The following is a 12,597-nucleotide window of genomic DNA, read 5'->3' on the forward strand; positions in this document are numbered from 1 at the left end:
TCTAGTGTACGTTCCCGAGAAGTGCGGAGAGTTTCTTCGCCAACTAAGGGGGAAGGCGAAACCTTTGCCCGCTGTGAAGGACCTCATCTTCGGGAGTGAATACGAGGAAGCTGCAAGGGCCAAGCTGCTGGTAAACGGCTCGGTCTCTTCTCTTTTTTTGTTTCGTTCCTTAACTTTTTCTTACAATTTTCGTCTCCTCGTCTGTTTAGGGGGATAGCGCGACGAACGTCGTGATCGATAAGTACTACACTGCCCTGAAGGGAGCTTTGGGCGAACTCGAGCTGGCTAAGAAGGAGAACGCGGAGAGAGAGGAAGCTTCTGCTCGCCAGCTGAATGTATCGAGGGCTGACGTCGAGAGGCTTAACGGGATAGTTACTCGCACTATTGCTCGAAGGGACGAGCTCAAGGCTGAGTTAGAGGCATCCCAAGGAGTCGTCCGTGAGCTTGAGCGAAAGAACGCCGAGCTTGAAAGTGAGAAGGCTTCACTCGCTGCATCCCATGAAAGAGAGATGAGGCGCCTTAGAGATTCCAGAATCCTGGAAGTGACGAGGGAAAGAGGAAGAGTTGAGGCCGAGATGGCCGCGAAAGCTAATCGTCGCTTCGCTAAGATTCGCTCCCGAGAAGAGCGACGAGGTCCTTACGAGGAGGCCCGACTGCTTCATAGCCAAGCCTTCGGAACCAGGAAATGCCTTGAGGCCTTAAAGAGGGCTGGGAGCGACATCTCGCAAGCCACTATCGAGATATTCGCCGAGCAAGAAAAGAAATACGAGCAGGAAGCCGAGAAGCTCAAGGTGGGGCAGATACCCGAGGGAGATCTCACACTTTCTCCTCTTGTATTGGACTCTCAGTTTGTGGATGCTCGAATCTTGGAGAGTCTCGATCCGTATGGATCCAACGCCGGCTTGATCGATCCGGAGACCGCAGCGAGTCTTCACGTTCCACCTACTCATCCGACCGAAGAGCGACGTGAAGACCCGACGCCTCTTCTTGAAGGTCCTTTGGCTGCGCTTAGGGGAGAAATGCCTAATCGAGGAAACCGTGCTGCTGAAGATGACGCTCCCGTCCTCGTGATCTCGGACACTTCAGCCGACGGATCCCGTCGAGGCAATGAAGGAGAGAACGTCGAGGCGCTAGAAGAAGCTGATCCAGAGATCGTCCCGAGATCAGATGAAGTGCATGTTTCTCCGGCTGCTCGTGAGTCGAGCGTCAGGGCTTCGGAGCTCTCCGCCCTCAACGATCGTGAAAGCGACCGGGAGGACTAGCTTCTCTTGTATGTTGTTTCTTTTCAGTCCCGGAGGACTTGTGTTGTTATTTTTTAGACTTTTGTCTTCTGAGGCTTTTATTCTGTTGTACTTTTCCTTTGAATTTCCGTCTTTTCGACTTATTGCCTTTAGTATATTTCTATCAGATTATCAACTTTATCTCGGACTTAGGCGTGTTTTAATTTTTGGACGGATCCGTTGTCTCGATGTTATGCATGTCTATTAGATGCATGATTATAACTCGTCATGACTTTCTCTCGGTCGTTTTCCTCGACTTGCGATCGTTTGTCATTTAAGATTTATTCTTTATTGCGAATCTTTGACGTTGACGGTTCCAAGTCGATCCCAATCGTAATTTCTAAGCGTTCGGTGGGCCAGACCTTACTTTAGTAAATTATAGGATGAGTTAGAGTCATTGTCTCGGCCGTGTTGGTTTAAATCGCAACACGGTCGACTCCCGTGAATACGTGTCTGATCAGGACATATCCAACGTGGGATGCGAGTACCAATACACTTGTTCGAGAAGCCGGGGCATGCTCGTGTTGGCATCGCTTAAGCGATCATCTGTTTCGGAGATCGATTCCTCGAGGAGGGGGTTTGTCATTGTTTTTTTTTTTTTTTTTTTTTTATAAAAAGAGCGAGTAAAAGTGGCCTTAGTGGCGCATTTACTCGGTAAGGCGTTCGTCTTGACTAAGGATGGAAGAGGCGGAGATGTTTGGAGTTCCAAGCTCTCGGTACTGCTTCGCCTGTTGAAGTCTCGAGGCGGTATACTCCTGGTTTGATGACTTCGACTATCTTTTATGGTCCTTCCCAGTTGGCTCCAAGCTTGCCTGCTTTCCACTCCTTAGTATTTTCGAAGACCTTTCTTAAGACAAGATTGCCCATTTCGAGGGGACGCGATTTGACCTTTTTGTTGTAGTAGCTTTCGATTTGATGCTGGTAATTCTGGATACGGAGTAGAGCTTGGTCGCGCTTTTCCTTGATGTCGTCGAGTGCGTCGAGCAGTATGTCGCGGTTGAGTTCGACATTTTGTGGCATTCGCGATCGGTGCAAACTCGTCACATTCACTTCTGCGGGAGCCATTGCCTCGACGCCGTAGGCCATCGAGAAGGGTGTAGCCTTCGTCGCTCCACGAGGAGTTGTTCTGTGGGACCACAGGACACTGTCTAGTTCATCTGCCCAGCAACCTTTCTTTAAGTCGAGTCGTTTCTTCAGACCGTCGATGATGGTCTTGTTCGTTGACTCGGCTTGGCCGTTACTTTGCGGGTTTCTCGGGGTCGACATGTTGAGTCGAATTCGCCATCGGTCGCAGAATCCCTTGAAATGATGCGAGATGAATTGTGAACCGTTGTCTGTGATGATCTCGTATGGGAGCCCGTGTCGGCAGATTATGTTCTTCCAGACGAAGTTTTGCACCTCCTTGTCGGTGATGCTGGCATAGGCTTCGGCTTCAACCCACTTGGTGAAGTAATCTGTGAGGACCAGGATGAACTTCTTTTGGTGAGATGCCGGCATCGGACCGATGATGTCCATTCCCCATCGCATGAATGGGTATGGAGCAGTTAGGGTATAAAGGAACTCCGTTGGGCTGTGTATGGTGGAAGCGTGACGCTGGCATTTGTCGCACTTGCGCACGTATGTCTCGCAGTCGGCGTTCATGGTTGGCCAGTAGAATCCGAGATTCTTTACTTTTAATGCGAGAGCTCGTCCGCCCGAGTGATTGCCTGCTGCTCCTTCATCTGTTTCGGCCATGACTAGTCTCGTTTCTTCGCCGGAGATACATTTGAGTAGCACCTTCGTCGCGGTCCATCGGTGTAGTTCCCCGTCCATGACAATGTAGTGTGCGCTACGTCGCTTCAGTCGCCGCGCGTCCCATTTCTCGGTGGGCAATAAACCTTCAGCGAGGTAATCGATGAGTTCCTTGCGCCAATCTGTTGGCTGATCATCTTGCGAAGGAGGTTCTGCTTCGTCGATGTCCATCGCTTCGCTAATCGCTGCTGCAATCGCAGTCTGCTCTGCCTTCGTGTCGATGCTCGGTTTCTCGATTTTATGGATTGGGATTGTCCTCTTGACTTGATCGTGTAGCTTGCTTCCTAGAGCAGCGAGGGCGTCGGCACAAACATTTTCTCCGCGAGGAACCTTCGTGAGTTCGAAGAACTCGAAGTCTCGCGTGAGGTCTTGGACGAGTTTGAGGTAGGCGTCCATCCTTTCGTTGCGGACGTCGTAATCGCCGAGGTACTGGCTTACGACAAGTTGAGAGTCGCAGTAAGCGCTGACTTTTTTGGCTTTCACTGCCTTGGCGAGACGGAGCCCTGCGATGAGGGATTCGTACTCAGCTTCGTTGTTTGACGCCGCAAAACCAAAACTGAATGACAGCCGGATGAGTTCTCATGTTGGTGATTGCAGTTGCACTCCTACTCCCGACCCTTTACTCGTGGATGAACCGTCGACGTGTAGGATCCAGTTTACACTTGGTAGGATGAGGTCTTGCTCCAGCTCTGGTGTTAACTCGATAAAGAAGTCGGCAAGGACCTGTGACTTTGCTGCTGTGCGATTCTTGTACACGATGTCATGTTCGCTCAGCTCTATCGCCCATTTAGTCAACCGTCCTGATTGGTTAGTATTCTGCATAACCGTTCGGAGTGGTTGGTTGGACAGTACTTCAATCGTGTGCGATTGAAAGTAGGGTCGTAGTTTCCTGGCCGAGGTGACGACAGCTAAGGCCATCTTTTCGAGTGTTGGGTATCTCGTCTCCGGCTCGGTCATTCTTTTACTGGTGTAAAAGATTGGTTTCTGTTCTCCCCGATCTTCTCGAATGAGCACGCTGCTGACGGCGGAGGATGTGACGGCTATGTAGAGAGACTTCTGGCTTCGATAGTACTGGGGGGTTGTGAGGTAATGCTTGAGGTAATGCTTGAGTTGATTGAACGCCTCCTCGCACTTTTCGTCCCAGACGAACCTCTTATTGCCCCTTAGTAGCTCGTAGAAGGGAAGACACTTATCGGTTGATCGCGAGATGAACCTGTTGAGAGCTGCTATGCGTCCGGTTAGTCGCTGTACTTCGCGGCTGTTCTTTGGGCTTGGAAGGTCGAGGATCGCCGAGATCTGCTTGGGGTTAGCCTCGATTCCTCGTTGAGTGACAATGTAGCCGAGGAATTCTCCCGAAGTGACACCGAAGGTACACTTGGCCGGGTTGAGCTTCATCTCGTAGTCGTTCAAGATCTTGAAGCAGTCGCGTAAGTTCTTTAGGTGATCGTCGGCCTTGAGCGATTTGACTAACATATCGTCGATGTACACTTCCATGGTGTTGCCAAGCTGATCAGCAAACATTCGATTGATGAGTCGCTGATAAGTCGCGCCGGCGTTCTTTAGCCCGAAGGGCATCACTTTGTAGCAGTAGGTCCCTCTGTCGGTGATGAATGCTGTCTTCTCGCGATCGTCGGGATGCATCAAGATCTGGTTGTATCCCGAGAAAGCGTCCATGAAGGTTAGGAGTTCGTTACCAGCAGTTGATTCGACGAGACGATCGATATGAGGGAGTGGGTAACTGTCCTTTGGGCACGCCTTGTTGAGGTCCGTGAAGTCGACGCATATGCGCCATTTGCCGTTTTTCTTTTTGACGACAACCGGGTTAGCCAACCATTCGGGGTATCGGAATTTGGTAATGAAACCCACGTCGAGGAGCCTGTCGACTTCTTCGTTTACGGCTTTAGATCGTTATGGACCGAGTTTTCGTCGCTTCTGTCGGATGGGTTTGAACGTCGGGTCGACGTGCAGTTCATGGGAGGTAACTGCAGGGTCGATCCCCTTCATGTTGGAAGTCTTCCAGGCGAACGTCGAGGCGTTGTCTTTGATGAAATATATGATCCTTGAACATATGTCGTCGGACAGGTAGACGCCAACTCGGATGATTTTCGTCGGGTCGGACTCATCAATTGCGACTTCGCGAATTTCCTCCTTCTGGGGGTATATCTTGTGGAGTGGTTTACTGACGGAGTTGACAAGGGAAGCTTGTTGCTGCATCTTTACAGTTCGATCAGTAGTTCTCTCGTGGCTTGTTGATCTCCCCGAATCGTCTGTGTTTTGCCTCTTTTCCGGGAAACTTGACGCGTTGATGATAAGTCGAAGGGATGGCTTTCATGGAATGCAGCCATGGTGTTCCGAGTATGGCATTATAGGGTGCTTTGGCGCGGATGACGGAGAACTTGACGGTGCGGGTTATACCACCTGCGTATACTGGAAGGCGAATTGTCCCGATCATTTGCTCCGAGGCTCCGTTGAAGCCGGTGAGCGTGCGAGAGGAAGGCTTCATATCCCTTAAATCAACTCCCATTTTGTCGAGTGTGTCGTGAAAGATGAGATCGACTGAGCTGCCGGTATCAATAAGGACTTTTGCGACTAGACATTCGCCGATGTCAAGGTCGACGAGGAGAGGATCGTTATGTGGCATGTGGACGCCCTTGGTGTCTAGTGCCGAAAAAGTGATTTGGTGATCATTTTCGACTGGAGAAGGCCACTTCTTAGAGGTGGTTGCTTGACGTTTGTAATCTTTGACGGCTCGAACCGAGTCACCGCAAGGTGGTGATCCACCCATTATGATGCTAATGTGCGGGGCTCGGGTTGCTCGCATTGATTCGAGTTTCTTCCTCAAATTGTCAGTTGTGTTCTCGAATTTAGGAGTTTCTGCAGGCTGTTTCTTTTTTGATTCGAGACATCGTCGCAGATCGGACCCTTTCGAACGGTTGAGTTGGATTCGCAGGTCGTCGGCCTTCGAATTGAGCTGGTTACGAAGGTCGCCAATTTGACCGACTCTCCGGGCGTTGCATTTTGAGTTGGTCGTACGGAGGTCGGCGGTTCCTGTGTTTTCGTTCGTGGTGCTCCTTCGCTTCAATAGAATGCGCAGGTCTTTTTCTGTTGTCGAGGGAGTGAGAGACTGCTTATCCTTCCTGTCCAATTTATCGCGCAGATCTGGTTGCACTGTCGGGACGTCATCATCAGAGGAGTCACAAGGGCGAGAGAGTATGACTTCCACTCGTCGCCGGTGACGCGGGTGTTCGTCTTCTGACGAATCGTTGGCGGGGCCGATGTTGTTGACGGGAGTGCGTTCAGGGCTTGCTCTTTCCTCGCTCGGGGCCGTGTTCTTTTGAGACTTCTGTGCCTTCTTCTCCTTGTTCTTACTCCAGCTTTTGGTGTTTTTCGGTGTCGTAGGAGAGGTGGGCATTTGGATTGTCCCATTAGTGATCCGGTCAAAAAACTGCCCGATGAGGACCTTGCATTCCTTCGTATCATGGGAATCCCTTTTGTGGTAAAGGCACCATTTTTTTGGCTCCTCGGAGTTTGAACTCGCTGGTTCGGATGAGCTTGACTGCTTCGGAGCGGAGTCTCGATCCCAGTGGTTCCAGCCTTTCTCTCGCGTGATGGCTGCTGATTTTGGAGATTCCTCATCACCGACCGAGCTAACGTAGCCTCGCTTCTGAGTGGTATTTCCACCGGAGGAGTGCTGGCGGGGCTCGGGGCGGGTGTCGTTTGTTCGGGCGGGTCGCTGTTTCGCTGCTGCTTCTTTTGCGAACTTTGCTCTTGTGTCTTCTTCCATACGGATAAAGTTGTGCGAGCGAGCGATGGCGTCGGAGACAGATTTTGTCGGGTATCGGTAGAGATTCTGACGGAATGTAGAGTCGACGTGCAAGGTGTTCATCAAAGATTCGACGGCGATATGGTCGGGAATATCAATCTTCGAGACAATAGCTTTGAACTTCTGCATGAAGTCGCGGAGGCTTTGGACGCTGGCGTGAGTGAGGTTCCACAAATCTGACACGGTCGCTTCCTGGTTGGTGAACATGATATAATTCTTAAGGAAAGCCGTTGAGAGGTCGTGGAAACAGTCGACGGAGTTTTCTCTGAGGCCGGTGAACCAAGTAAGGGCCGGTCCTTCTAGGGTTTCGACGAAGAGTTGGCAAAAGCCGGCGTCTTTGTCTTCGTCGGTCAGGTTTGCGCGTCGCATCGCTATGTTGAAAGACGTGACGTGAGTATAAGGGTCAGAGAGACCTTTGAAGGTTGGAAGACGGAGTTTCTCCATCTTCTGGAGCCGCACGCCGGTAACCTTTTGCGTGAAGGGTGTACGAAGAGATTCCGCGAGTACATGCTCGATTTGGGGCACGGACGTCGTCACCTGGTGGATCTTCGAATTGATGTCGAGGACCGACTGTTTCAACGCAGCTAGTTCGCTTGCGGTGTGCGCGTTGATGTCGTTACCGGCACTTTGGTTATCGTTATCCAGCGTAGGTGCTACGTTGGTGGTTCGTTCTGTGGCGAACAGGTGTCGACGATACTGCGCCGTTGAAGCTTCGGCGTTTGCAGCGATAGGAGCAAGGATCTTTGCTATCGCCGTGATTTGGTCAACTACCGCCTTCTGCGCCGCTTCTTGTAGGGCGAGGCGTGCCAGGATAGTTTCCATAGACGCAGGAGGGGGGAGTGGAGTTACTGGTGTAGGCGTAGGTGTCACCTCTGGAGCCGGCATCACCTCGAGAGCTTCGCGCTCCTCGCCTGACGAAGAACTGTCGTTGCTAACGACCATAGTTCTGACGTTACTTTGCTAGTGGCCCCACGGTGGGCGCCAGCTGTTTGATCGGAAAACGGTAATAAAGAAGATGTGGGTTTAACAAAGACGTCTTATTTATGGTCGAAGAAAACGTTCAGTCGGTTACAAGAGAAAAGAAGAGAATGCGACAGAGAGGAAGCTGGTGGCTCGATAAGCTACCGGAAAAGTACAACTAACGGCGAGATGAAGCAAAGGTGAAAACCCTAATCTAGCCGCCAAGTGTTAGTCAATGATTTCAGATCCTTCTCTCGTTGTTTCCCCTTTCCCTTATATAGTCGTCCTGATGTTTCGCCCTTGACCTAATTTACGCCATCTTGGTGGGCCTCCTCTGCTGGGCCGAAAAGCCCGTAGGCGTCCGAGCAGCCGCTGAGCCGAATATACTTCAGTCAACGATGATCGACTAAAAGTACTCAAGAGTCAAACCGAGAGACCTGACTCTTGAGCCGACCGATCGAGCCGTCACCCTACCTAGTCCGGGCCAGACCTTTCTATTCTTCGGGCCTTGTGGGGTGGTCAAATCCATCCTCTACAAGCGGGCAACACAATCAAAAGCAATTAACATTAACTCCTAGAAATTAGCCCTGAAGTTCCATCTGGTAGCTGGTTTGATGTTGTCTGCAGAGCTCTTGCCATGGTTCTCTCTTGCTGCTACGAAGGTAAACCATTCTCAAATCTTTTTTTCTTTCTTTTTAGTCATTTCCTCTTTTATATATGTGTTTGATCTCCGGATGAAACTAAAACTAGGTTGTGAAACCTGATCAGCTCCTAAACCTGAACTAAACTAGTGACTTGATTTTCTCATACACAAGTATTGAATGTTGACAAATGCTTAAAATTCTAGTTTTCTTGTATGACACTTGAGCGTTAACATAGGAATAGCTCAATGTGGATTTTTATTTTATTTTAAGAGAAATGTTTCTTCTTTTAAATCATTTCTTTCAATCTTTTTCAGCTTGCATTGATGAGGAAGAGAATTGATGCTAAGCTGCTCCAAAGGAAGTGAAAAGATAATTATAGCATTACAGTCTCTCAAAATGTAATATATTGTTCCTATTGACTTTCTGAATTCTTATCTTTAGAATCAACTATTATACTATTAAAGTTGATAACTTATTTGAAGAACATGATTGCATAATTTTCTGAAGTGTAAGTAACAATTGGCTTTAAGGGATACTTAAACAAAATTTAAAGCAACATGTGTACAATATAAGTTTGATGTACATGTCTACAATATGAGTTTGATGTACACATGTAAAAATATAAGTTTGATTTAAACATCCTTTAAGAAACATTTGGACAATAAGAGAAAGCCCGATTGTTCAAGCAAAGGCGGATTAGTTGGCTATTGTTTTTCTTACTTACACAATGTATCGTTTAGCTAGCAAATATAATTTGTAAAATGGTTTATATGAATTTCTTTTCCAGTAAAATTGCACTACTATGAACGACAAATATAGTGTATGAATTTCTTTTCCAGTATAATATGTTAACATCTTATCACTTTTGCGTACATGTGGACAACAAACCTATCAGCGTACATGTGTACGCAAAATTATAGCGTCCATGTGGACAACAAATGTGATAGTATACATGTGTACATGTTCGGTGCTTGACAAAATACATTACAATTCATCAACATAAGGAGATAAGACATATAGGAGACGAGATGTGTTGATATTATCATAAGTTAATCAATTAATCAAACTAAGCTTATATCAACAAAACATTACAAGGATACTTAACAAACTCATTATAGAGTTACGCAAAACAATGACAATTTTAGATATATTGATGAGAAGTGAAACATACGAGCACCAGATTTTTAAGTAATCAATGACGGTATCTCAGTCATCGTTTTCTTCATGCTCTCCTCCATTCTTGATCCGAAGGACGAAGACGAAGCAGCTGAAGAATAAGAAGAAGACATGGCTCAAATAGAACATGTCTGGTTTAGACCCACGAGTCTATGACTACAATTAACAAACATTCAAGCCATTTCAAAACTCAACACTTTTGCTCTCTTTCAGCTGTATCCAAATTTTTTCTCTCTCTGCTCTCAAGTCTCTATTGTCTACGTCTTCGCCGCCATTACGTCGATGCCACATACATCTATACCGTTACTAGGTCTCCTCCATCTTCTACGTCCCCGCCATCGTCTATGTCGATGACGCCTACGTCTCCGCCATTGTCAATGTAACCATTACACCACCATTTGACCATCAGTTTAACATATCTAAAAAAATTGATCAAGAGTAGAGATAATGATTTCATGTAAAGCTTTTTGGAAAATAAAATTTAGAGAAGTGAATTTTATTTTACAGAAGTATAATGGAGGAGAAAGAAAATGAAAAAGAATGAGAATGAGACTCATTGTCAACGATGTCCTTCGGATTTTGTGGTTAAGAATAAGATAAAGCTATGTTAAATTAACTGAGAAAGTAAAAGGACACTTTTGGAATTTTGTATGGTTCATTTGTGTTGTTTTTTCTTGTTTCTTGTGCAAAACTGCTCTAGGAGCAAAAAATGTCTTTTATGATATATTTAAGTAAAAAACTAATGTAGAGTGTAATTATTTCTATAAAGAGAAGTTCTTGTTTTAAACCTTTTTGGATGTTAACAACATCATGTTACGAAGAAGAGATTCTAAAGCTCTCAGCAAATTAGAGTTTTAATGGTTCAGAAGAAAACTAAATATGGACGTCCAAATAAAATAGTAACTAGGATCTAACCAGCGTTAAAACTCGGATAATATTTTTCTTTTAGGTTTGTATTATCAATTCGAACAAATAATTGTACGTTTTTATTTTATGTTGAAATCAGTTTAGAAATTTAATTGAAAAAAATCTAGAATTGTTAATATATTATGGTTTGATTAAATTAGATGATAAGATGTAAATGTTGATTGTGTATAGTTCAAAATTTTAATTATTATCGGTTTGGTAACATTTAATTTAATCGATTTGTTGTTATTGGTGAGTTGGTTAGAGTAATCGGATTTTTATTATTATTGTTATGATATATAATATATGTAAATTTTAGTAGTTTCATTTAATACTGAAATGATAACTTTTTATTAGTAGAAATACGACTTTAGTTTAATAAAATAGATTCTTACTAAAATCTCTAGTCATTGTTTTAGTTTCAATGGTATTTTACGTGACTAATATAGCAACTAAATGTTATTTATAAATTACAACTCTAAAATAATATAATAAATAATTAAATATCATTATAACTAATTATAATATAATTTTTTTTTCTTCAAACGACTATTCTATTACTTAAGCTTGAGGTGATCTAGGGAACCAGACCGGAACAGAACAACCAATGTAATACAATTCCCTATGGAAGGATCTCGCTATCTTAGCTAAAGAATCAGACAATTCATTTTCCTGACGAGGTACAAAAACAATCGAGAATTCCGTGAATCTGGCTTTCAACTTCATAAATTCCTCCAGCTCAGTAGAAAAGCTCGGCCATGCTTCATGGTTTTTGATCATCGAGATTAAGTCCTTGCAGTCAGTCCCCAAAAGACTGACATGTCGATACCTGGAGCATACACTCCATTGCCCAAGATAAAGCTTCCAGTTTAGAATGCAATGGTGAGATTCGTCTTCGTTGATTACTTGCTCCCAATAGTTGCGTCACTCCTCTTGAATTTACCCATGTCCATCCATAACCACTAAAGAGTGCGTCATGTGTCCATGATCCATCTGTCATGCATCGCTCGTAGATTGGAGCCCCTTCTGTATTTTGTGCTTCCACTGTTTCGTCTGGTCTTTGATTTGCGTCAAACCAGTGTTTTTAAAACCGGACCGGCTAGCGAACCAAAATTTTTTTGGGTGGGTCATTGTGGTTTGACCGAGTCTGAATCGGGTTCGATCTGGTTTACTTAGATTAAACTAAATTTAATGATATTTTATAAATAATATGCATAATGTTTTTAAAAGAATAGATCATATCAAATAAAATAAAATGTTTAAATAGCCATAATGTGTAAAAAAACTTAAAAATAACAATTAAAATCTAACATCAATATGAAAAGCACATTTAAAATTTATTCGCAGATCTTATCACTCTAAATCTTCATCACCTTTAAAAAAAAATTATATACTCATTAGGTAAGATTTATATTTTGAAATAGAAATTTCAAAAACGTAAATCTTTCAATTATTTAAAGTCTTCAAAACAAGTGATCATGAAATAACAATTTAAACAAAGTGAGAAGTAAACAAAAACAAGATCTTGACGTGAATATTAAACTTTGTGAGTCTTGTAATTTATGAGTTGTAGAGACGACAAAAGAAAAAGACGAGAAACAATACTTTATTAATCTTTGATAAATCTTATTTTTACTTTAAAAAGAAGAAAAATTAATTGTTTCATCAACAAAATTTTGTCTTCTATACGAACCGGGGTTTGGCCGGTTCATTGGGTCGCCGGTTTCCGGGTTTTTGACGGTTCGATAGGGGTTTTTAACTGGTTCAATTTCAGTTGGGTTTTATCATTAACCCAACCCGGATTATTTTCGGTTCATGGTTCAACCCGGTCCGACCGCCGGTTCGGTCCGGGTTTAAAAACACTGCATCAAACCAAGCTTGGAATTCAGATTCAGCGTGTCTGACAGTTTCCAAAGGGTCCCTTTCTATTCCTCTAAAGAGTTTGTCATTCATCGCTTTCCAAATATACCATATGATATGATCCAAGGGTATGGGTCCTTGTCCAATTCTGGATCTT

The 12,597-nt window shown here is 44.8% G+C and overlaps 3 protein-coding genes across 3 annotated transcripts; all 3 read right to left on the minus strand.

The window, feature by feature from the left end:
* Positions 1-2,060: 2,060 nt before the first annotated feature.
* LOC125585924 lies at positions 2,061-4,646 on the minus strand. The gene is made up of 4 exons (XM_048755645.1): positions 4,452-4,646; positions 3,688-4,367; positions 3,447-3,627; positions 2,061-3,401 (listed from the first exon to the last, which is right to left on the minus strand). The coding sequence occupies exons 1-4, from the start codon at positions 4,644-4,646 to the stop codon at positions 2,061-2,063; spliced, it is 2,397 nt and encodes a 798-aa protein (XP_048611602.1).
* Positions 4,647-5,298: 652 nt separating this feature from the next.
* Positions 5,299-5,856, minus strand: LOC125585925. The gene has a single exon (XM_048755646.1). The coding sequence runs from the start codon at positions 5,854-5,856 to the stop codon at positions 5,299-5,301; it is 558 nt and encodes a 185-aa protein (XP_048611603.1).
* Positions 5,857-5,863: 7 nt separating this feature from the next.
* LOC125585926 lies at positions 5,864-7,836 on the minus strand. The gene is made up of 2 exons (XM_048755647.1): positions 6,003-7,836; positions 5,864-5,904 (listed from the first exon to the last, which is right to left on the minus strand). The coding sequence occupies exons 1-2, from the start codon at positions 7,834-7,836 to the stop codon at positions 5,864-5,866; spliced, it is 1,875 nt and encodes a 624-aa protein (XP_048611604.1).
* Positions 7,837-12,597: the final 4,761 nt, after the last annotated feature.

This window comes from Brassica napus, chromosome C4, assembly GCF_020379485.1.
Source record: "Brassica napus cultivar Da-Ae chromosome C4, Da-Ae, whole genome shotgun sequence".
In the NCBI taxonomy this organism is placed as follows: Eukaryota; Viridiplantae; Streptophyta; class Magnoliopsida; order Brassicales; family Brassicaceae; genus Brassica; species Brassica napus.

Coding starts and splice junctions, on each gene's coding strand:
- LOC125585926 (XM_048755647.1), bottom strand. CDS start 7,836: ATGGTCGTTAGCAACGACAGTTCTTCGTCAGGCGAGGAGCGCGAAGCT. Junction 5,905..6,002: donor CCTGCGAATCCAACTCAACC/GTTCGAAAGGGT, acceptor AATTTGAGGAAG/AAACTCGAATCAATGCGAGC.
- LOC125585925 (XM_048755646.1), bottom strand. CDS start 5,856: ATGGGTGGATCACCACCTTGCGGTGACTCGGTTCGAGCCGTCAAAGAT.
- LOC125585924 (XM_048755645.1), bottom strand. CDS start 4,646: ATGCCCTTCGGGCTAAAGAACGCCGGCGCGACTTATCAGCGACTCATC. Junction 4,368..4,451: donor ACGAGATGAAGCTCAACCCG/GCCAAGTGTACC, acceptor AACCCCAAGCAG/ATCTCGGCGATCCTCGACCT. Junction 3,628..3,687: donor GGTTCATCCACGAGTAAAGG/GTCGGGAGTAGG, acceptor GCTGTCATTCAG/TTTTGGTTTTGCGGCGTCAA.